This window comes from Ascidia mentula, chromosome 9, assembly GCF_947561715.1.
Source record: "Ascidia mentula chromosome 9, kaAscMent1.1, whole genome shotgun sequence".
In the NCBI taxonomy this organism is placed as follows: Eukaryota; Metazoa; Chordata; class Ascidiacea; order Phlebobranchia; family Ascidiidae; genus Ascidia; species Ascidia mentula.
The window spans coordinates 11,453,493-11,476,903 of NC_138574.1; the positions used below are offsets into that span (position 1 = coordinate 11,453,493).

At 36.6% G+C, this 23,411-nt stretch overlaps 4 protein-coding genes across 4 annotated transcripts; 1 reads left to right on the plus strand and 3 right to left on the minus strand.

Annotated features, from left to right (window-relative positions):
• Nucleotides 1-5,532: 5,532 nt before the first annotated feature.
• On the minus strand, nt 5,533-11,541 carry LOC145912967 (uncharacterized). The gene is made up of 14 exons (XM_083000446.1): nt 11,040-11,541; nt 10,589-10,772; nt 10,307-10,433; nt 10,057-10,242; nt 9,618-9,802; nt 9,201-9,422; nt 9,013-9,113; nt 8,576-8,795; nt 8,206-8,349; nt 7,388-7,927; nt 7,134-7,308; nt 6,723-6,933; nt 6,305-6,431; nt 5,533-5,838 (listed from the first exon to the last, which is right to left on the minus strand). Exons 1-14 carry the CDS (start codon nt 11,399-11,401, stop codon nt 5,671-5,673), a joined length of 2,952 nt encoding a protein of 983 aa, XP_082856572.1. The 5' UTR covers nt 11,402-11,541; the 3' UTR covers nt 5,533-5,670.
• Nucleotides 11,460-12,664, minus strand: LOC145912968 (tRNA-dihydrouridine(20a/20b) synthase [NAD(P)+]-like). Its single transcript, XM_083000447.1, has 2 exons — nt 11,969-12,664; nt 11,460-11,786 (listed from the first exon to the last, which is right to left on the minus strand). Exons 1-2 carry the CDS (start codon nt 12,564-12,566, stop codon nt 11,530-11,532), a joined length of 855 nt encoding a protein of 284 aa, XP_082856573.1. The 5' UTR covers nt 12,567-12,664; the 3' UTR covers nt 11,460-11,529.
• A 161-nt stretch (nt 12,665-12,825) lies between these two features.
• Nucleotides 12,826-16,686, plus strand: LOC145913493 (histone H4 transcription factor-like). The gene is made up of 14 exons (XM_083001174.1): nt 12,826-13,106; nt 13,162-13,259; nt 13,412-13,537; nt 13,784-13,886; nt 13,946-14,125; nt 14,368-14,445; nt 14,508-14,628; nt 14,688-14,826; nt 15,083-15,207; nt 15,382-15,489; nt 15,784-15,905; nt 15,992-16,082; nt 16,140-16,180; nt 16,236-16,686. The coding sequence occupies exons 1-14, from the start codon at nt 12,953-12,955 to the stop codon at nt 16,583-16,585; spliced, it is 1,836 nt and encodes a 611-aa protein (XP_082857300.1). The 5' UTR covers nt 12,826-12,952; the 3' UTR covers nt 16,586-16,686.
• Nucleotides 16,687-16,777: 91 nt separating this feature from the next.
• On the minus strand, nt 16,778-23,266 carry LOC145913548 (F-box/WD repeat-containing protein 5-like). Its single transcript, XM_083001259.1, has 15 exons — nt 23,018-23,266; nt 22,736-22,840; nt 22,236-22,393; nt 21,873-22,076; nt 21,472-21,606; nt 21,003-21,116; nt 19,981-20,095; nt 19,501-19,849; nt 19,204-19,310; nt 18,914-18,998; nt 18,377-18,460; nt 18,120-18,258; nt 17,807-17,886; nt 17,541-17,717; nt 16,778-17,319 (listed from the first exon to the last, which is right to left on the minus strand). The coding sequence occupies exons 1-15, from the start codon at nt 23,145-23,147 to the stop codon at nt 17,250-17,252; spliced, it is 2,052 nt and encodes a 683-aa protein (XP_082857385.1). The 5' UTR covers nt 23,148-23,266; the 3' UTR covers nt 16,778-17,249.
• Nucleotides 23,267-23,411: the final 145 nt, after the last annotated feature.

Consider the following 23,411-nt stretch of genomic DNA (forward strand, 5'->3'; position numbering starts at 1 on the left):
ATCCGGTTTGAGGCCGAATTCACCGGAATATTCCGGTTTCAAACCGGTTGGGGCCGGTTTCAGCAGCCTCCCGAACCAACAAACCGGTTAAAACCGGATTTCGAGGCAAGAAATTTTCGGTGGATTTTCGAAAAAACACCAAGGCTAACCCCTTTCCGTTTTTTCGGATTTTGGCCGAAACGAAAATATCCGGTTTGAGGCCGAATTCACCGGAATATTCCGGTTTCAAACCGGTTGCGGCCGGTTTCAGCAGCCTCCCGAACCAACAAACCGGTTTAAACCGGATTTCGAGACATTCAATTTTCGGTGGATTTTCGAAAAAACACCAAGGCTAACCCCTTTCCGTTTTTTCGGATTTTGGCCGAAACGAAAATATCCGGTTTGAGGCCGAATTCACCGGAATATTCCGGTTTCAAACCGGTTGGGGCCGGTTTCAGCAGCCTCCCGAACCAACAAACCGGTTTAAACCGTATTTCGAGACATTCAATTTTCGGTGGATTTTCGAAAAAACACCAAGGCTAACCTTTTTCCGTTTTTTCGGATTTTGGCCGAAACGAAAATATCCGGTTTGAGGCCGAATTCACCGGAATATTCCGGTTTCAAACCGGTTGGGGCCGGTTTCAGCAGCCTCCCGAACCAACAAACCGGTTTAAACCGGATTTGGAGACATTCAATTTTCGGTGGATTTTCGAAAAAACACCAAGGCTAACCCCTTTCCGTTTTTTCGGATTTTGGCCGAAACGAAAATATCCGGTTTGAGGCCGAATTCACCGGAATATTCCGGTTTCTAACCGGTTGGGGCCGGTTTCAGCAGCCTCCCGAACCAACAAACCGGTTAAAACCGGATTTCGAGGCAAGAAATTTTCGGTCGATTTTCGAAAAAACACCAAGGCTAACCCCTTTCCGTTTTTTCGGATTTTGGCCGAAACAAAAATATCCGGTTTGAGGCCGAATTCACCGGAATATTCCGGTTTCAAACCGGTTGGGGCCGGTTTCAGCAGCCTCCCGAACCAACAAACCGGTTTAAACCGGATTTGGAGACATTCAATTTTCGGTGGATTTTCGAAAAAACACCAAGGCTAACCCCTTTCCGTTTTTTCGGATTTTGGCCGAAACGAAAATATCCGGTTTGAGGCCGAATTCACCGGAATATTCCGGTTTCTAACCGGTTGGGGCCGGTTTCAGCAGCCTCCCGAACCAACAAACCGGTTCAAACCGGATTTGGAGACATTGCATTTTGGCCGAAACGAAAATATCCGGTTTGAGGCCGAATTCACCGGAATATTCCGGTTTCAAACCGGTTGGGGCCGGTTTCAGCAGCCTCCCGAACCAACAAACCGGTTTAAACCGGATTTGGAGACATTGAATTTTCAGTGGATTTTCGAAAAAATACCAAGGCTAACCCCTTTCCGTTTTTTCGGATTTTGGCCGAAACGAAAATATCCGGTTTGAGGCCGAATTCACCGGAATATTCCGGTTTGAAACCGGTTGGGGCCGAGACATTAAATTTTCGGTCAATTTTCGAAAAAACGGTTTAAACCGGATTTCGAGGCAAGAAATTTTCGGTCAATTCTCTGTTACAAAGCTTAACTAACATCACACTTTTCTGACCTTTACCTAATATAGTATACAACAGGGTTTTAATTCTTTTATTGTTCATTCTTTCAACGCTTCAATCTCACATCTTTCTTAAATGTTGCGATCTTCGGATATGTTTTACGCGTTTTAAAAGTTACATCGATGGTAAGGTTGCCATAAGATTTGCTTATTTTCATATAAAATCTCTCATCATGAATATTTCTAATTTCGGCATCAAAATGCAGGTGTTATTGTTAAAGTCTCTGTTAAAGTCAATACGCATGTGGTTGGTTGCAGCAATTGCTCGTTCAACCTTTAGATTTGCTTTCTTTCAATTGTTTTCTCTTCAGTTGGCCAAGTTGTGTAGCACGGTGGGTGAAAATTCATGGAGTCTCTTTTCCTGAGGGAACAGAGGTAGCGCATTAGCTGACGTATGAAAAGCTTTTACTATCATTTTAAACTTACTTTTTCGACTACCAAAGCATTAAATACACTTCCATTTTCGTTAGTTGAAGATTTGTTTCACTCCCGTTCAGGTTGTCAAATCTTTTACCAGAACGTCATAAAAAAGCTAGGTTTCAGTAAGAATACAGTGGTATTTCTACATAACCCTAATTACCCTACTTTCTGGAAAACAAAAAACAATACATATCCTGCAGATGTAAAGTTTAGTAAATTGTTGAATCTACAAATCAAAACCGGTAAAAGTACTATTGAAACATTGTTGCCCTGTGCACCTGAAAACTTGGGAGAAAGTTATCCAGACTAAAAAAAACGGAATTAAAACTAACCTAAAACAATAATTTAAAAAGTTACAACCTGAAACAGAAACAAGAAAAGTTACAACCTGAAACAAGAAAAGTTACAACCTGAAACAAGAAAAGTTACAACCTGAAACAAGAAAAGTTACAACCTGAAACAGAAACAAGAAAGTTACAACCTGAAACAGAAACAAGAAAGTTACAACCTGAAACAGAAACAAGAAAGTTACAACCTGAAACAAAAACAAGAAAGTTACAACCTGAAACAAAAACAAGAAAGTTACAACCTGAAACTAAGACAAAGTTACAACCTGAAACTAAAACAAGAAAGTTACAACCTGAAACTAAAACAAGAAAGTTACAACCTGAAACTAAGACAAAGTTACAACCCGAAACTGAAACAAGAAAGTTTCAACCTGAAACAGAAACAAGAAAGTTACAACCTGAAACTAAGACAAGAAAGTTACAACCTGAAAGAAGAAAGTTCATCTGAAACAATATGAAAGTTACAGCTTCAAAAATTTATTAGTATTTGTTAAATAAGCATTAGTTATGAAGCAAGAAACAAGAAAAATCACCTTTCCAAACGAGAAATTCCAGGTAACAAAGATTGTAATCCGTCGTGTTCCAAAATAATAAATGCCTGCAAAGAAATCACGTTAATATTGAATTTACTTCATACCACAAAACAATTACCTCTTGGGAGGTTTTGGAGGGGTCCAAATTTAACATCTTCTCCTCTTGTACCGATATATTCGAATCTGCTAACTAATTAAACTGAAACCAGAGATAACCGACGATGGCGGACCACAGAAAGGAGAAACCACAATAACTTATCGGCTGATATAAAAGGCACAACACCCCCCGAGAACTGATCTAACTAAAGTTGGAAACAAAGGATAGAAAGGTCCAGAGTTTTTACTAGAAGGCGAGTAAGTTAAAAACATACGCATACAGATGTCGATTTCTGATTGGTAGTTCATCTGCTTCGGCAACAAAAAAACAAGTTTACGAAATACACAAGTGGTACCGCCATCGTCACTGCCCGCCCCAAAGCAAACACACCAGTTTCTCAATTTTTGCCTTGACTAAGACTAACTGAAACTGCCAAACTCGTAAAATCAAGTATATGACCTATGAACAAAGTAAAAAGTGAATCTGCCGTGTTTTTCAACCATTCAAACATTAATAAGCACGCTCCGAGAGAAGCAACGCTTTGTCCATGAAGAACGGCCGAGTCAACCAGGATTGCGAAATCGATAACACAATTAGTCAAAAGTCAACATTCAGAAAAGGGCATGACCAGCTATAATAAATGGACAAGTTATTCATGTAACTACACCAAAGTGTAAATTAATTTGGTATTGAAAGTTTCCAAGGAGTTTTTTCATCTCAATGCTTGACATCCAAATTGCAATCTCTTTTGCAAAAGAAAGCTGCGACCCGGATATACAAGCATCGGACAAAATAGCTGGTCAAACCCGAAATCCACACAAACCCTAATGTTACAGTTACAACAGGCGCAAAAGAGTGTTTATAAAGGACAGCAACGTTTAAAGCGTATAACTCAACATCAATTAGTCGCTGTCCTTGCCCGGGGTCACCCCCTCCCGAGTTAAATGCGCAGTGGTGGGGTTAAATGTTTACATAGTTACTGATTGCGCCCTACGGGGTGGCTCGCGGGCCGTTCGGGAGCAATGCTATGCCGGCCCCTTCAACACGAATGTCGTCGGAGTAGCGGGTGTCCCTACTAAGCCCGCCTGCACCGCGGCCGCGCAAGTGCGGTGGAGGCCGTGTTAATCGTGGTTCTAAAACGCATCCTATATTAAATCTAAAGCCATTTAACAACGCGCCACACTTAGCTAGACAACGTTGTAATGAAAGGCCCAATGTGGCGCGCGGATCCCAAGTAATCTGTATTGCCTCACCTAACCCTATTTAAGTGCTACTGTAGTTCTAGCCCTAAGCGAGATAGCTGAAAGTAGTAGCACTAATACGAACTTGGGACTTCTTTCGCCCGACGAAACCCTTCCATCGGGATTCGATGGCAAAAGAAATCCACTCACCCTATACGCCGCAAGTTAGTTTAGAGTTAGGCCTAAACAATTCCGCCATCCCGGTTGACGCACAACAGACTCTAGTGTTCAACTAACATTATTTAAAAGTTTGTCCAGCACGTTGGAAGGGACGGTTGGAAATGTACGTGGAGATCAAGCGACTTGAATCTGAATAAAACATAGAACATGATACTATTTCAATCGTTCCTTGTGGTTGATGTGCAGAAAATATATTACTAGCTGAAGAAATACATGGGATCGATTACCATGCTTCTATAATACACTTAATAATAACAACGTACCTTTAGCTTTCACACCAACCTCCGCACGCTTCGAAGTGAGAAATGAAATGACCGAAAACAAAAGACTGCAATTGAAACTCGGCTTTTCCTGATCAACGAAAGAATTTGCGCTGATTGGTTGCGTCGCGCGCACAATTCAACGCGTTCAAGAACTTCTCCAGTTTATATTTTCTGCTGGGGTATTTTCTTTTTTGTTAATCAAGTTGATTTTACTAGAAATATAAAGAAATGGTACTTAATTAAAATATATATTTACCTAGCATATACAATAATTTTGACCATACTGAAGTATACAATGGTTGCATTACACCTGTCGGTTATGTCTAAAGCCATTTTGAACAACGTTCGGTAACTTGTGACCTTGTAATGTTGTTTTCAAAATACTTTAATCAATTCAAAGCCGTAATCAAATTAGAGCCATATACATGGATAAACAACTGTTCTGAATTTGTTTTGTTACTTTTATTACTGGACAAGAAGGCAAAACAAAAAGCTTATGGCTGCAGGAAAGAAAAGTTCAATTTTACACATCCATCCACTGCGCATCGGCCAACAGACAGACTGATTATTTAGTGAGTTACAGAAACAGTGACCGCTGTTTTTACCTTGGTCTCGTGACTATAATGTCTTACCAGAGCAGCCTTGGTGACTTACTAAACCTTGTCAACTAAATATAGCAATTACCCTACAAGCTTTACTGCGTGCTGAGTGAAGTCGTTTTACCTTGTTTTATTGTCATAACTTTTCATTGGTGAAAGCAGTTGCTCAAACCAGATTAACTGAAAATGTCAACGCTCAATCAAAGTATTTATTTTGCAACGTAAGTTAAAGGCACACGTGTGTTTTTTCAATTTAAGTGCAAGTTTTGTTGTTTCTGCTGACCAGTACAACAAACGTAAACCAGGTTTATCAGGTGGCAATATCACGACGTTTGCTCTCTTCCGACAGAAAAGTAAAACAAAGTATTTCAACTTAAATATCGTCATCTTGTTGCTTTGTTGAATCGCGTTTTGAAATCGAACTTTCCAATCCAGTCGCACTTTTCGAATATAACGGGTGCATGGCTTCTTTCAGGCTGTTAAACAGACGAGGATGGAGAATTTCTTGCGAGGCAAGAAGTTGTTTCATACGGTGTCGCTCCTGTATGCAACCATATGATTAAACAGTGACAAGTGCCGAAATTCCAAAAAGGGCCGAATTACAATACCGCTGATGTTTGAAACCAGCAAGAAAATGCATAATTTTGCAAGACTTTGTGAAAAAATGGTCCAAAAAATCCATAAAACGCCGACGTTTTAAACAAAACAGTTGGTACTAATCAAGTATTAAGTTACAAATGTCTTTTGGTCAATTTTGTAAAAACAATACAATGTAAAAAATTATCAACAAGCGAAAGTGTCCAATCTGTTGACTTATCAGTGCAATTCCAACTGTGCTTCAAATTTGTAAACGTAGAACACTGGGGACGACTTGGCGCGAAATCAATGCAAAAGGAAACGTTATGTTACTAACTCGTCACCCATTTAAAACAAATTTTCGATGAATTTTTTTGTCTCTGCCTAGAAAGTTATATAAATATATACGATGAAACATCAAATAATTCCACCTTTGGAGCTTCGAAGCACGCTGGGCAGTTTTCAGGTATAACTGGAAGCTTTGAGGATTCGGCAAATTGTCTTGTGTCGGTTTCGCGAACGTAGATGAAAGGGCGAATCACACGCAAATCACCTTCCCTTTATAACAAAATATACCACCATACAAACCCTGTAACCTTTCCTCGTCTGTTTATTTAAAGGTTTTTTAGGTTTTAAATGAAGGTTAATTGAAGGCAAAAAACACACAAATACGTTGTTTTATTTCAGATTAAACATAAGCAACGTGTAGCATAGGATATTCCTTATTTGGCTTGTACAATGGTTGTTTAACAACATGCCTTTTGACACTATTTAGCTTCTTGTTTGACTTACTGAAGTAAATAATTGCTTTACACGTCCAGTTGCACCGAATACAAACCACAAACTTACTGCACAGTGTAATTGGCTTTCATGGTCCGAAGCAAACCATTGTGGAAAGCGGACATGAGGAAACTTTCGGCAAGATCGTCCAGGTGTTGACCAAATGCGAGGACATTCCAACCCTCTCTTCTGGCACAAGCGTATATCCGACCCCTCTTCATCCGAGAACAAAACGCACAAATTGACGTGGCAGAAGTCTCAAGCGCCTGTTCTAGAATGTCTGAAAGTTTGATGGATTTGTTAGAAGCGGAAAATGATTGATGGTTGATTATTTGAGATAATTGGCGAACAGGATTAACTAAATACGAATATCAACAAAATATTTTTAGTTTCCAAATACAAATCAAAGCACAACTAATTTTTAAGTAGTAACACCGAAGGCAGTTTTTATCAAAAAATTTCGGATATTTAATGACTCACTCTGTTCTTCATAGAAGTAAGTTACATTTAAGGCTTTAAGGTATGGAATCAAAGGTGAAGGGTCAAACGATGAGGTCATGGGGTCAACTGTAACAGCTCCCAGATTAAAGTTAACACCTCGACTTTTCGCATAGAATTGATACTGATGCAGGACGTGAAGCAATGATAAGGAATCCTGTTAATTTTAACACAAATACAATTATTCTACAACTAACAGTGTGCAATAAAGTTTACAATGGAGAACAAGATCTTACCTTGCCTCCAGATAAGCAAACCAACACTTTATCTCCATTACAAATCATCTGAAACTCCTCAATTGCGTCAGCAGTTAACTTAAACAGTCTTTTTGGTGGCGATGCAAACATTGCTTTAATTGCTGTAGAGTTTGTTTGAGATTGTGGTTTGCATTTCTTGCAAGTGATATTTTCATTAGGGTCAACATCTTGGCTTTCCGACGCAACACTTCCATTTTCTACTTCTCTTGCAGGTTGAACATGAGGTGTTTCCAGCTTTAAATGGGAAATATCAGCAGTGTTTTGCACAATCTGTTTCTGAACTTTTTTCGTGACTGCAGTGTTGAGCAACTTTCGCTGCGCTTCAATCAACTTGTTTGTTTCTTCCAATGTCAGAACACGTATTGTCTTTCTCACTTTGAAGACATTTGCTGGAGGAAGTGGAACAAGTGTTTTGTTTTGTATCAGTAGCTGAGCTTCTGATGGTAGAAGAAACCAACGGAGGTGGGCTACACTGTTACTGAACATCAACTGATGATTAGGGAGTTTGTTTTCATATCCCTGCATCAAAAAAAAGTATTTTGTGCTTTTGTTATATGTGAACACCAAGTCTAAAGTTGTAAAAATATACCACAAATAGTTTCAGCTTCATCTATGGATTTTTCAGGGTATAAAAATATTAACTATGACACAAAAACCAAACTAATGTACGATTGAATGTCTGCCCTGTTCTACCAAGGAAATTTGTCTGCTCAAATATGTACAAAGTAGCGAAAATTCTTAATTTCTAAAATATATTGTATGGTGGCAAATTGTACTGCCTGCAATACAAAACCCACCTTTAATGGTTGTTGAAATATTTGCTGAGCCATCTCAAGAACTTTGTTTGCTTCTATTGAATCTTTATATTTCACATTGTGAGACAGTTCCAGCCCATCACCGGTAAACCTAACATGCCCAAGCCATTTTCTGTCAGCAAATACCTTTGCAACAACGAATACAAAAATGGTCTTAGGAAAATACTAATAAACAACAAATAGTAAAAGACTGATATAAATTTTGTATATATTAGGAATGTTTGTACATTCTAAAAAAAATTCCTTAAATGTATATCTATGCTTGCAATGGCCAACATTGCACATGAGCAGTTTCAGCATTTTTTCACAGTATTTAAAGCATGTTAAAACGAAGAATATTTCATCAGCACACCTTGTGCTTTGTATGCCTCCATTCTCCTGTTTCTGGGTTAAACATATACTGTGGAAGAAGTCGCCACCCATGTTCTGCTACCATGGCAACTGCTTTGATCACAAAGTCTGCTTCCTCATCCGAGCAGAAAAAGGGAAAATTTAAGCGCACAAAGCCTGGTCTTAGAACCTCATTTTGTGAGTATTCGCTTTGACGTCGAAGATGAACTCGGTCAAGTCGCCTGGATAACAAGTTAACTATCTACTAGCTGTGTTAATTCCTAAACAAAATTAAAAATACAATTGCTTAAGATGTCTGGTCTTGTTTATGCTGCTTAATATTGTCTGTGTTTGCCTTGTTTACTGCAGTTAAAATAACAAACTTGATGCAGAAATGTGTTTAGTCTTTCTATAGGAAATTGTGGTGACAGAATATTTTGCATAGAAAAGGGTACAAGCCTGTCTTCCAACAAAGCTTCTTCAAATTCTTTGGCTTTTTGCTCATCGATGCCCAACAAATCTTGAGCATATGGACCAGCACATGCACAACCTCCACGAGCCTAAAAAACACAATTTTTATTAGGCAAAAAACTTGTATAACTACCATAAACAGGAAAACTATCCATATCATATGAAACAAACCATACTTGGATTCCAAATAAATCATTCAACAAGGCAGCAATGTAATTGTGATGAAGATAGTTTTGTGTTTGGGGACAAAACACCATGAAGGAAAAAATTGCCAACTGGTCGTCTGTTGTTTTGTCACATTTTCCGAGTATTTCAAGATTTTGATGCCTGCTCCATTGTTCTAATGCTCTGTCAAACAAATGTGTTTCTCTCTGTGCAATGTTGATGGCTGCTACACTCTACAATGTTGCAAAATGAAGATACATATATTTACGTTGTGGTATATTATAGTTTTTGTAATCACATGATGAAGATAAATTTAACAACATTATCTGTCGTAACAAAATTAATTGATATTTTATGTCATAAACAATACTCACAATTAGCACTACATATGCTGTGACACATGTCCAACACAGCAGTATTTTACTTGCCTGCTTTAATTCCATGGCAAGAGCAGCTCTAACACTACCAACAACACGGGGAGTTCCCCCTTCCTCTCTAGCCTCCTCATCTTGAAGATAACGGTGCCCATTCCTTCTCACGAAGAAAACAGCTCCTCCTCCGGAATTGGAAGGGACAGCGTTTTGAAAAAGGGATCGCTTGGCAACCAACAACCCTTTGGGCAGAAATAAAAAAGTCAAAGGCATTGGTTCATCTTTTATGAACATATGTAACACAATAACATTCTGTACGTTTGTAATCTGACATGTTTTTTGTACCCTTGTTATCTGACATGTTTGCTATTTCATTTTGCAAATTACTGAAAAAAATTTACAACAGAAAGTGTGAAATAAAAAGTTCCATTTCTGAGGTATATGCCAGTTTTTAGAAAAAGTTACAGACAAAAAAATTGCATACAAACAAAATTACCTGGAGCATCAACACCTCCAATGAACTTGTGCATCGACAGAAAGATGGCATCTTTGGAGGCATCACCCTCAGACAACGGATGCATATCAATGTTAACGTAGGGGCCAGCAGTAGCATAATCCCAAAACGCAAGAGCCCCATATTTGTGCAACAGCGATGATACAGCAACAGTGTCAGTTACAATACCTGAAAATTAGGACCATAAAGACAACTAGACCAATTTCTTGTAGTCTGGCGAAAAACAACCAACCTGTTACATTGGAAGCAGCTGAAAAACAACCAATTATTTGAAGTCCACAACCCTGGTAAGCTTTTAGTCCTGCCTCTAGGTGAGCAAGATTGATGTGTCCATCTATGTCTTCACTTATTCTAACGACCTTAAATTGTTTCACAAATTACTGTATTAGCATAGAATGTCAAAAATTATGATCGGAATTCAACAGCTAAGATTGCCTGCCATGTACAGCCTATGTAGTGAAGCGAATAAAACATTTCGGCTCTTGTAATATTCAACAAATATTGTTTATATTACTTGGGCAGCAATTTCCCTCCACGGAAGTAGGTTGGAATGATGCTCATGAGGACCCACAAATACAACTGGTGGGTCGACAAAGTTAAGAGCATTTATTAATTTGTCCACTGCACCAGTGACACCATTCCCAGCAAAGATCACTGCATCATGCTCATCTGCATGCAAAGCATTTCTCAACATAACTCTGCAAATAAAATTCACATAACTCACACTTTTAAAGGTATATCGGTGTACTTATCAGTATCTGTATAATGTAAATATAATTAACAGCCCATGGAAATTATTTTTGATACATTACATCAGACATACTTAGTTTAGTTTTGCCATTAAATTATTATGAGCTGTTGGGACTGAGAATGTACATTACAACAAGTGATATGTCAAAAGAATGTAAACCTTACACTTGTGCTCATGCATATCAAAAAGAACGAAGTAAATAGTATATGCAAACCTTGCCTCCTGAAGGAACATTGATGATTGCAGAGACGTAACAGTTGTTGTTGTATGTGTGTTTCCATAGAATGGAAGAATATGATCCCTAATATAAGACTCAATACATTCCAAAGCCCGTCCAGATGCCACATGGTCACAGTACACAACTTTTCTTAAACCATATGGCCCAGACAACGTTGTCTCCTTTCCAATGACATTTGCATCAATAAACTTCATTATCCCCTCATGGTGACTTTTGGAAGTTAGATGAGAATTTCCGTTACCACCGGCAACAAACTTAGATGGAATGTCATGAAAGCGTCTTCGGCCATGCAATTGTTTGTTGGTCTCAAAACTTTGCGATTTAAAAGTGGAAGCCATGTAAAATAGCAGCAACCAAAATATTTTCAATAAATACTGACCAAACACTAAAAGGTAGCTGAAAGCAACACAAACAATTTTAATAGTTTTAACACATAATGTACTAGTTGTTGTTGATAAAACTCTTTTCAAACATGTATGAATTTATCTAAATATTCCAAAACTGCTGGAGTGCTTTGCAGTGAATTGAATATTCGTTTTTCAGGTTTTGATGTAACTTTTTCAAGCATGTAGATCAGGTGATTATGAAAACAGGTGAATGGTGTTCCAAGACTAATGGCAATGTCAACCCAATCCTTAATACATTCAATTGGAGTTTGCTGATAATTACTAAATATAGCCGGGTTCGCTAAAATTCCTCTTGCCACCATGACACCTTTTGACCCTGAAATAAAATAACATTTTTACAGTTAAGATTTTAAAGTGTTTTAGCTATGAATGCAGTTAGCTATGAATGAAGTACTAAAAACAGATGATCAAGTCTTCTAATATAAAAAAATGCATGCTAATAATATTTTATTTTACTGGAAGATTGTGGATACCAGTAAATTAAATCCAGCAACGAACCAGTTAAATGATGCACTTTATGAAGATCATCCATTGTATTCACATCGCCATTGGCAACAACTGGAATTGAAATGGAATCACTGATGAGTTTCATTTCATCATAGTGCACTGGTTGGTAGCGTTCATTTGTAGTTCTTCCATGTATAGATATGTAACTTAAACCTGTCCGTTCCAAAGCTTGGCACAAGGACACAGTTTGTTTGATATTGGCATGCAAACGGATCTTAACAGAAACTGAAAATGTTGTATCTGATATTCGTGCTCTTGTTTGCTTCACAAAATCAACCAGTTCCTCTGGCTTTCGGAGGAGTTTGGCTCCATAACCCTCAGCCATTGCCCAACGCTGGGGGCATCCACAGTTCAAGCATACTCCATCACAGAAAGGATATACCATTTCGGTGGCATCAGCAAAGTCCTTGGCGTTGTTGGCTGCAAACTGCACAACCAAAGGCCGATCTGTCTCATTAGTTGTGAATTCAACGTCTTGACATGCCTTCGATTTGACAAATGAGCTTGAAACAATCATAGGGGTGTAAGCTAAATCGCATCCATACTTTCGCACAAGCATCCTGAACGCCAACTTGGAATAACGCACCATGGGTGCACATATTTTTACTGGCTGTTTGTTGTTCAACAATTCGACAATGTCGCAGCGTTTTCCTTCGCAGTTGCTATTAACTGTAAGTGAATTCTCCATTGTGAGATCAACAAATGTGTGTTGTTATTGCACACGTGCTTTTTTAGAAACATCTGTGCTTAACCAAGCGTGGGGTAAAGAAAAAAGGTTTGGTTTTTCTTTTTTTCTGTCACTTTCCGACTGGATTCATTTGCCTTCGTGGATTTGGCGGGAACAATACTTTCCTATAAATCACAAAAAAATTGTCTAGCTGTTTTTTGTTCATAAATTTAGGGTTTGTGCTGCAAGGTGCGCATAAGAGCCGTTATTGGGCACAATATGCTTTGAGGTGAAAACTGATATTTAAGATGGGACGCAAAAAAGGAAAAGGAATAAAAGACGACGAGCTTCAACTAAAGTGTGAATGGGGTGACTGCCGATGTGTTTTCGACGATTTAAGACAGTTTTATCAGCACCTCGAAGCTCATTTCAACAGTGACATCAACTTTCTCCAATTTGAAGGTAAGTTCTGTCTCTGCAAGTTTACACAAACAATTTATGCGTTGTGTTTCTTCAGGAACGGAAGTGGGGTGTCGATGGGTTGAGTGCGTGTTTTTTACCACATACAAGGAAGATTTACTGAGGCATTTGTATTTCCATGGTTACCACACTAAGGTACAAGTTTGTTGTAAATGCATTGCTGGAAATTTACAAAGTCAACCTAACCTAAAAGAAAAAGTCATTAAAAACTTTACCGCTACTAGACACTTCCTCTATTTATAAATTCAATCACAAAAAAATCTAATATTTTTTGCACTGTATTGTAGTTGAAATGGTGGGGGCTGTTGTGTAATCAGCGTGAACAACTGGGTGAGTGCCGAGCATTACACAATCGCAATGTCATTCCTGAGCTTCCAGAAGGTTTTCACTGTGACTGGGAAAACTGTGACATGGTACACTATATTATGCATTGGAATTTACCAAATTTTAACAACTTTATGGAAATAATGATATTTGCATTTTTATGATTTAGCTTTGTTTGGGTGCTTGTCAGTGATAATACATAGAAAAAAACCTGTGTACCATCACAAAATTTTTAGAAAACTATTTGCTGTGACTACTGTTGCACAATGCTGTCAGAAAAATGACAAGTCTGTGTAATTCAAAACATGGTAATGTTACCTACACCTTTTTTGCAGGTGTGTGACATTCCCGACCAATTTTACATGCATGTTGCTGATCATATTATAGACGATGAGATTTTACCTAACCAACAACGTGGATTTGTCTGTCACTGGGAAGGTAGAGTTGCACCTTCACCTCTATAAAGTGTGAAGCCTAAAGAAACCCTATAATTTCAGGTTGCACATACAGTTATGAAATTACAAACCCACAGCGCAAGAGCTGTGCCAAGTTTAAGTTACGTGAACATCTAAGGACACACACCAAAGAACGTTCCTATGCTTGTCCCTGGTGTGGCAACTTGTATGTTAACAAAACGAAATATGCAGATCACCTGAGCCGCCAGATCAATGTTGAGAGTAAGTTAAAGCTGTTGGTGTAACTCCTATAATATGTGGCTGCTCTTTCTAGTGTATTGGCACTTACTATAAAATACTAATTTCATAAACCTTTGTATTATAAACTTTAAAGCAAGTGTACATACATAAGAAAAGAGCTGTTGGATGATCAGAGACTGGCACAGCTTGTTTTATAATTTGAATTATGTCTCCTGTGATAATGATAGATATTATTGATGATAACTTCAATTTATTATTTACAGGTCACTGTTTTCAATGCACCCACTGCTCACGTACATTTGCCAGTGAACGCCTGCTTAAAGATCACATGAGACATCATGGTAAAGATGTATTCCTTTTCGTACAATGTATTTTGGTATATTTCACAAAATCTTGATTGCAGTAAATCATTACAAATGTCCAAAGTGTGCAATGACCTGCCCAAACCCCTCAGCTCTGAAGCACCACATTCGATATAAGCACACGGATGAGCGTCCATTTGCATGCGAGTTTTGCCCATATAGGTACGTAATCTATTATGCTCCTTATTATGACCATTGCTAATTATGAACTTTTGTTTCAGATCAAAAGCAGCTTATGATCTGCAAGTTCACATGGTATTTCATAGAAGAGATCTTGAGTACAAATGCCACATCAATGGTTGTGACTATTCTGTTCGATCGTTGCAAAACCTCAGATATCATTTCAGAACAAAACATTTAGTGAGTAAATGTTGTGTTTATTGTTTTGATTTCCTTCTTAGTATCTCCTACAACATTTATATTGTCATTATAAAATCACAAACCACTCACTGAATGTTGTCACCCATCAGTACTCTAAACCAAATAGAAACTACATTTGTTACTTGATATCATCTTTAAAAAAAACTTATCTGCATTGCATGGTGTGGTACTTCAATCCATAAAGTGAAACTAAACCAACCATTGTAAATGTAAACCAATTGCAAATTAAATGCAGAAAGAAAGAGGAAAGTGTTATGCATGTCACTTGTGTGATAAGAAGTATGGAGTTGGCCACCAGCTGACCCATCATCTACGCAATACACATAGCTTTCATTGGCCTCCAGGACACACAAGATTCAAGTAATAATTTTCCTTTACACTGCTCACAACCAAAAGTTGTTATTAAAAACAAATCTTAAATATGTGCATTAGAATAAATTTGTCTTGATTATTTTTGAGGTCAGCGATAAAAAACAAATAAAAAGTATAGTTGTGCCAAATATAAATTTGAACAAGGGTTTTTTGCATTGTCAGATATAAGGAGTGTGATGATCATTTGTTCCGGCTGCAGACTTTCCGTTTCGAAAGTGTGGAACTCACAGAACAACTACTGGTGGATGATGAAGATGATACTGCTACAGGGTAATGATTGGTTTCAATTCAGTTAAAAACATACCTCCATTAGGACCAGTAGTTAGATTTTTTTTAACCCTTCTGAACATATTTAGTTAGTTGCGGGAAATTCTTTGAGAGCATGATTTTGTGAAAACATTATGTTGGTTTTTTTACATGAAAATTTTCAATTCTTTAACCATGATTTCGGAAATTCATGTGATTATTTATGTTGATTTTTGATTTGTACATATTGAAAAATGTTTGAATAGTTTCTGGGTACTTGGACAAATGACAAAGTTTTAAAACCATTTTTGAATTTAGATCTGAGACGCAAAACCCTCATCCAACAAAAGCAAAATGTTTGAGAAAGCGCAAAAATCTTTCCAGTTCTTCAACACTAAAACGTCTTACAAGAGCCTCGACAGCCAAAGAAAAAGCTAAAAGTGGGTGTTATGTCACCTTTTATATTTTCATTGTGCCATAGCTATGTTGCAAATCCTGTTTTGATGTGTTGTTTTTCTATTTATAGAGACTTTAAGAACAGCAAGAAACACACGAAAACTAAAGAATGTAAAATCCAGTTCCATTTCATCTAAACAAGTAAATATTATTACAAACAGGTACTGCCCCCAATACAATATATTAGCTTGAAGTTTTAATTCATATTTTCCATGCAGTGAAACAAACTGCAATGAAAGCGAAACCAACGACCATGCAGGTAAATATTCAGGTTTATTTTAACACAGCACAAAATTAACTGTCCTGTGCTATAGAACTTTTGGACCAAGAACACATAAACACTAGTTGGTCACCTTCAGCAAAAAGAAAAAGGTTCAAATCTCCCATGAAAAGTCCTTTAAAAACAGCTGAGCAAGACTTGAGTGACCAAAATGTACCGTCCACATCTTCTGCACCGGACGTTTCTGCACATTGTCCTGAACCAAAATCTCCACCAGAAGTTCAACTTGATTTGGACAATGGTGTTATTGCCAGGGATGAAAATGGGAAGCCTGTTCAAGTGGAGGTGGACGGAAATAAATTTTACCTTGTCAAAGGAACAGACAAGGGTAGTTCAGTTTCATACTGTTTAGTAAGTGTTGACAATTACCCAAATGATGACTAGCTGAGCTACAACTAATATTATTCTGTTGTCATGGATTGTATCACTGTGGACAGTCTGTTGCGTTTTTGTGATTACGTTCGTTGCTATTTAAATAATATAAAACTATTCAAAGAGGCTGAGCTCATCTAGTTCTAGTGAGTGACTGTAGTCGTAGACAACATGTTACTGTGCAGCATTATTCTCTTGTAGGAACTTGTGTCAATGTTTATTAGCAGCAGAATGAAGAAGAAAAACAGCAGAAATAAAGAACCATAAAAGTTTGCACCGTAAACAAAAAAAATAGAAAAACATTTCTGTGTTGAGGTTGGCCAATAGCAACAGGATTGATTGAGAAATTCACTGCAAAATTATGTAACAGCATCTGTCAGCAGTTTTATGAGATCCCAAAGGAAATTTTTTGGTAAAAATCCTAGATTATCTTAATACAAACAGAAAATGGTAAACCGACAAAGTATTACGTTGCCTATAGTCCAAACAACCTTCATTGCAAATAATAAGAAACAGCATGAAATGTGTATTTAAATATTAAATATCCAGGTTGTACCACAAACACGAATGCAAAATCATGTGATTAATAAAAGAAAGTGAAGGGGTAGCTAGTTTATTTTTTAACAAAAGAACTAATATTGCAACCAGAACAAACACACGAAACACTGGTTTGGCTTCACAAGGACAAATGGTGAGTCGAAAATCTTGGCTTGTTTCTCGCTTTAGCTCTGGCTCCATTCAATAACCTACAAAATTATGATATTAATTAATGAACAACTATCCTGCAAAAGAACCTTTTTTTAAAAGTTAATTAAAGGTATAATGCAGAAAAAAAAACTTTTCCACAAATTTAGGTACTAAAAATTTCCCAAATGATAAACATCTGCACCTAAAATGACACTGGCAGTTTTACTAACTTTGTACCTGTTAACCCGGCATGTTAAACCGATTAGTAAATCCAACCTACCTATGAAATGCCCTCGACCTCCAAATTTTGATGGTCTTGTCGTCACTTACAGACACAGCCATCGAAGGGTCACGAGGGTTCACAGCCACACAATTCACAACATCGTCATGTGGTAAAGACGAAACTGAGGTGTTATAATGACGATCCCATATGTATCCCCGGGAGTCTTCCGATCCACTGAAATGAATTGCAGCAAAAAATATTTTTCACATTATCAGTTAATACAATTCTAACATTTGAGTTTATAGTATGTGGAAAATCATTACCTAGCAACGTAGAAGTCATTGGAGCTCAGATGGAGAAAGAAGACATCGCTGACTGCACTGTGACCAAGCATTGTTGACATCTGAAATACATGGAAATTTATGTTTGTCAAATTGACTAAAAAAATTTGTACATGCAGGCCTCAATAGGACTTGATCAATTAGTTTAAAAAAAAAAAAAACAATACTGTGCTTTTTATTATCTACCCCTGTCTTGGCAGCTTGGTAAAAGAGCTTTTTCTATAAGGTCGCTGTGACCTACTTTTTTACTCAATATGACATTCTTAAGGTTTCAGCATATTTTTAAAAATGGTACCTTTTTCATTGTAATAAGATCAAACACAACCAATTTAATCATGGTTGAGATCTTTGGAGATTCAAACTGAAGCCGATTGTTTTGCTGCAAAAGTAAATCCCAATTTCCAATCCATTCCCTCACATTCACATACAGGTATCTGAACAACAGCCAAAATGCAACATTATTTTTATCCCAAATACTACAAAAAAATACAACTTAATCATCTTTTTACAATAAAACTGAATTGACAAACAGACTACACAGGGAAGTGTTACCTGTTGCAGGGTGATAAAGTCATCCCAACACATTGTCCATTCATTTCAAGGATGTGGTCCCAAGCATCTGCCTCCATAGTTGATCTTGATAACAGAAAGAAGTTGTAAATTTTTGATATTTTTTCATTTTAATACATAGTTACATCCCTGTGCTAGTAAAATGAATAAAAACACATTAAATCCTGTACTACGTATTAAAATGCTGACTTCTTTACCTGGATAGCAATAGAATAAGAATCATTTAATTTTACACTTTTATGTGTTTGTTGTAAAAACATCTTGATACAAAGGAGTTCACGATAAAAATATAGTTGTTACATTTAGCATCCGGTTGTCTCACTAGCACTATGCCAGAATAACCATTGGAATACAATGCTTAAAGTGAAACATAGGCAAATGCATACAATTTTTAACAACTGGTTGGTGTAGGTCATTTAAGTACAAGAACCGGCCAAATCCAACCACTACATTTACTTAACATAACAGGACTTTTCAATTTCAAGATTATAAACCGTGGTAAGTGTTTTGTTCACCAACCTGCTGTGGTCACTGCCTGCAGACAGACTTCCTGTGTCTCCATCAGCCAGTTTGCTGCATTCTTCTTGTTTCAACATTTTAATACCTGAAAAGTGTTACAGATGCTGGTCTGAAATTCACATAGTTACATACAGTAAATGTTTCAATGCAAATGGAAAAAAATACACATAGGAAATTCTAACAGTGTTGCAATGGTTCAAAATAACTCTCAACTCATTTAACCAGCAATAGGGTTGGACTTAAAGAAAAGCATGTACAAATTTAAAACCACAATATTTACATGCATTTACCAATCTGATGGGGGAAACACACTAGCTGGCCAGTAAAGCACACTAGTAGCTTGTAACGTTTGGGAGCTCTAACAGCAGCAATGTCATCATCTGCACTTGTTGCAGAACTTCAAAAAAAAAGAAATCAGTGTTTACTTAATGCAAGTTAAAGGTAACACAACAAGTATTAAAATTATCACTTTATCATCATTTTAAATTTACAAATTAAACACACCAATTTACAAAAATTATGTTATTTATAGTACCAGGCCTTATAGGCATATGCCAGATACATTTCCTCATGTACGCTACGCTTACCTAGAATCAACATCACTGTTAAAAGCAGCATGTGAAGGCCTGAAGAACTGTAAATTCATCTTTTTGCCACATTTTTCACAGTATTGAACATTGTTTTGTGTTGCTCTGTCAGTGACATCTGAGTTTAAATCAGGATATAGCACACTGTCTGTGTCAGTGTTCATTCCACAAGATTTAAAAAGAGTTTTTGATTCTGCCTGCAATGCAGAAGCCTCCACATCACTGTCTGCCTCTTTGCTTTTGGAGCAAAAACTGAAACAGCTTGACTTGGTTGCCAAGGAAGAAGTGGATGAGAGCTTGGCAAGCTTGATGTGCTGGTTTCTTTCATCACATGTATTACACAGTAGATCTACCAAAAGAATTTCACTTTATTGAATAAAAAAGTACAGGTCACATATTATGAGAAACACTTTATGTTGAAAGCATTTTGCAGAGTCCAGGATTTATGAAGAGACTGTAAATATGCAACAGCAAACATACTTTTGTTTGGGAAATGTGCTAAGTATTCTTCTTTCTGCAAATCTTCCTTGAGGTTTTTAACATGTATTGGGTGAAGTATAGTCGACAAGTCTTCTGTGTAATGATTTCTTATGATCTGCAAACAACATTGAATTTACATTGCTAAATTTTTCATGGAAAATACCACAAGTACAAACAAGTTTATATTCTTATAAATTATTGGTGAATGTATTTTTTCAAACAAAGGCAGTTTTTATAGTGTTTGGTAATTGATTCTGGGAATCATTGCCCATTCAGTGGCAACTGTCCCTGACAATTTCCACCTTATGTATAATAATTGTTTACAGACACTAGGAGTACTTTTTCTTGAAAGCAAAATACATTTGTATTGTGTACCAAGACTGACAGACTTTTAACATTTTGTTTTGATTCAGTGATTGTGTTATTTTTTTGTGTATTATATGGAACTCAAAAAAATCACTTTGTATCGACTATATATATACATTAAATTACAGTATAGCCTTGTGACAATATGACAAAACTGCATAACACAGATCTGCGAACAAGGATATTTAATGCCCAAACAGATGCCTGTCACAGATAACCATTGTGCAACTATAGAATGATGATTAAGTGCTAATCTATGTCAAAGTCCAGCCTCATATGAACCTTATACAGCATTACATATTAATAAACTGAACACACAAGAAACAGCTTGCTGATGAATTGTCATGATGACAGCACTGATTTATAAATAATCAGGTTGTGGAAACAAATTTGAGATAATAGTACTGCATATACACATATTTTGTGCTGGCCAGCGAACATACAAAAGTGACATTTTTTTCACATTATATATATACTTAAAAAGAAATCACTCTCACATTGTTTAAGTATATATATTGTACAGAATAAGGTCTAAACAAAATAATGACTAATTATTCATTTTTACTCTTAGTTTACAGACACACCACTTCTAACAGACTTATTATTGACGTCATTTTGACAAGTGATTTATTTTTATTTGAAAAATAGTTATATACCTGTCTCACAGGCTTTGTGAGGTCAGAAACGAGCAAGTAACTGACAGTTGCAAAATTGTCGCATCTGAACAAGAAGGAGCGAGTCACAGTGGATTGGTAAAGAGATTCCACTTCCTTTGAAACATAAAAAGACATTTTTTCCCACAACGCAAAAATTTCAAAAATAAATTCAAAATAAAAATGTTGAAAATATAATGAGCTTTATCGAATTCAAAAGGAAATTGTATTATTAGGCCTTGCTGTTACTTTTTTGAAGTTACTGTATGTTTACTCGCATGACCCAATAATGCAGTGACTAACAGTCACATGGTTGGCAATTAGCACATCCAAATTGCATCATAAAAACTGTGCAAATTTCACAGGCCTTGCATGAATAAAAAAACTATTGCATCATCAGCAAACCTTTTGTATTGCCAATGCACTATGTAACAAAATTATAACCACCAAAAATTATAGAAGCTTGACTGACCTGTGCAGATTTGTTGAGTACCACTTCACACAAACACTGTTGTGTTGAGGTAATAATGTGAGCTCGGGCAGAGAGGATGTGAGATTCGTTTAACCACGTACCCATAACATCGTACGGAATAATTCGAACCCTAGCCTATGAAAAAATATCCACTGTAAGCTGATTCTGTTCCTATCACTGGCAATGAAAACTGATTATACAGTGTTTATGAGTATTGTTTTAAATCAATAACAAAGCACATTATGGAAATTATCAGCACAAAAACCAAAACGCCAAAAATATTTGTAACCCATAAAAAAACATTTAAAAAAGAATTTCTAAAAAAATTAGAATTTACCACTCACAACAATTTAAAGCAATTTTAAGTAAGTTAACAAACTTAAGCTTGCAAATGCACATACTTGTATCGTAAAGTTCCCTGCAAATATGTTGTAGATGACAATCTCACCACCTTGGTTTGATCCCGCACATCGCCCAGATACTAAAAGTTGCGTGTCACTTGGACTAAACTGCGACAATTGCGAGTATTTCCATTGGAAAAGTGAATTTGTGCCACCAAGACGACTGCTAAATACTGTCTCGAATGGCCAGTCAGCATTAAATACCTGAAAAAAAATATTTGAAAATAATGGGCTGCTTACATTTACCACCAAAAAACAAAACTTTTAAATTTTTATTTTAATAAATGGTCATGTTGATCTATACATTATAAACACATTTTTGCATTGCTAAAAAGCATACATGTAAAGATTACTTGGGTATACTTTTATATACGCATCCTTCGAGCAGGTTGAAAACATCATGCCATTGTGAGAAAAAGCAACATGCAAAACTTCATCTGAATGTTCCTCAATTTTATCCAACTCTTGGCTTGGAGTTCTGTCAAGAAGCCTCTCATACTCTGCTCTCCATGAAGTTGCACCTTTTGCAATGAGAGTGGATAAAATACAACATACAATTATGTAGTCTGTAATCTCTCTCAGGGTACTGGATTGTCATTAAGAAAGTTATAACCTTTTATTTGACAAGGTGCCATCAAAACATAATTTTTAAAACGAACACATGTTCATCAATTTTAGACTAACATTACATAGTTGGTAATGGAACCCTTGATATTTTGTTACGCTGCTAAAACACTATTGCTCAACACATTTAACAACACTTAATTATCTAAAATACAATGAACAAAAATATAACCACAAACAGCATTGAAATGTATCATCAGTTTACATGTAGGCCCTTGAAAGTTAAATTATAATGCTACCTGGTAAAAGTTTGACATCTTGGGTCAACTTGTAATCAGATACGAATCTTTTTTTCCAGATAAGTTCAGTTTCAGATACGTTTTTCCACCTCCAACAAACTTGACCTAGACAAAAATACTTATTAGTAATTACAGCATTGGATTATATACCACTGTAAATAGATAAACCCTGCAATTTTTTTGTGATGTCCAGACTTTATCATATGCTACAATACAATTAAACCACAGAAACTTGCTCATTTTTTAGCAGTTAAAGAGTTTTATGTTTGTAAAGAAACTTACCCACACATCCCAGTTCTTTGCAGCTCAACAACTCAAAAATTTGCAGAAGAATATCTTCCGGCAAAAAACTCCATGTGATCATTTCACATTTTCCCACTTGCACATCATCAACAATATGATCCAATCTCATCTTTTGTATGAAGTTTTTTATGAAAATGTTTACTACCACTCAGCTACAGTACCCAATACCAAAAAATTTAATTTAACAACTATTGCACCACATAAAGTTCCAAAATATTGGTTCTTCACTGCAAAGTCCAAAGCAACAAATCAGATTCGATTTTCCTATATTTTAGGCCTTGCAAAGTATTATATACCCGCATCTGTTAATTTCTTGAAAGTCCGCAATGCTCAATTAGTTTTCGTCTAAACAGTAAAATACCACATTATACAG

What these genes read in the sequence shown, in the direction of transcription:
- LOC145913493 (XM_083001174.1), top strand. Translation starts at nt 12,953, where the DNA reads ATGGGACGCAAAAAAGGAAAAGGAATAAAAGACGACGAGCTTCAACTA. An exon ending in GTAAATATTATTACAAACAG is followed by an intron (nt 16,083 to 16,139) that starts GTACTGCCCCCA and finishes TTTTCCATGCAG; the next exon opens with TGAAACAAACTGCAATGAAA. An exon ending in CGAAACCAACGACCATGCAG is followed by an intron (nt 16,181 to 16,235) that starts GTAAATATTCAG and finishes CCTGTGCTATAG; the next exon opens with AACTTTTGGACCAAGAACAC.
- LOC145912967 (XM_083000446.1), bottom strand. Translation starts at nt 11,401, where the DNA reads ATGGCTTCCACTTTTAAATCGCAAAGTTTTGAGACCAACAAACAATTG. An exon ending in TTGCCATGGAATTAAAGCAG is followed by an intron (nt 9,423 to 9,617) that starts GCAAGTAAAATA and finishes GCAACATTGTAG; the next exon opens with AGTGTAGCAGCCATCAACAT. An exon ending in TTTGCTTATCTGGAGGCAAG is followed by an intron (nt 7,309 to 7,387) that starts GTAAGATCTTGT and finishes TAAAATTAACAG; the next exon opens with GATTCCTTATCATTGCTTCA.
- LOC145913548 (XM_083001259.1), bottom strand. Translation starts at nt 23,147, where the DNA reads ATGAGATTGGATCATATTGTTGATGATGTGCAAGTGGGAAAATGTGAA. An exon ending in AATGACTTCTACGTTGCTAG is followed by an intron (nt 17,718 to 17,806) that starts GTAATGATTTTC and finishes AATTCATTTCAG; the next exon opens with TGGATCGGAAGACTCCCGGG. An exon ending in AGGTCGAGGGCATTTCATAG is followed by an intron (nt 17,320 to 17,540) that starts GTAGGTTGGATT and finishes ATAATTTTGTAG; the next exon opens with GTTATTGAATGGAGCCAGAG.
- LOC145912968 (XM_083000447.1), bottom strand. Translation starts at nt 12,566, where the DNA reads ATGGTGCGTTATTCCAAGTTGGCGTTCAGGATGCTTGTGCGAAAGTAT. An exon ending in TAAAGTGCATCATTTAACTG is followed by an intron (nt 11,787 to 11,968) that starts GTTCGTTGCTGG and finishes ATTTTATTTCAG; the next exon opens with GGTCAAAAGGTGTCATGGTG.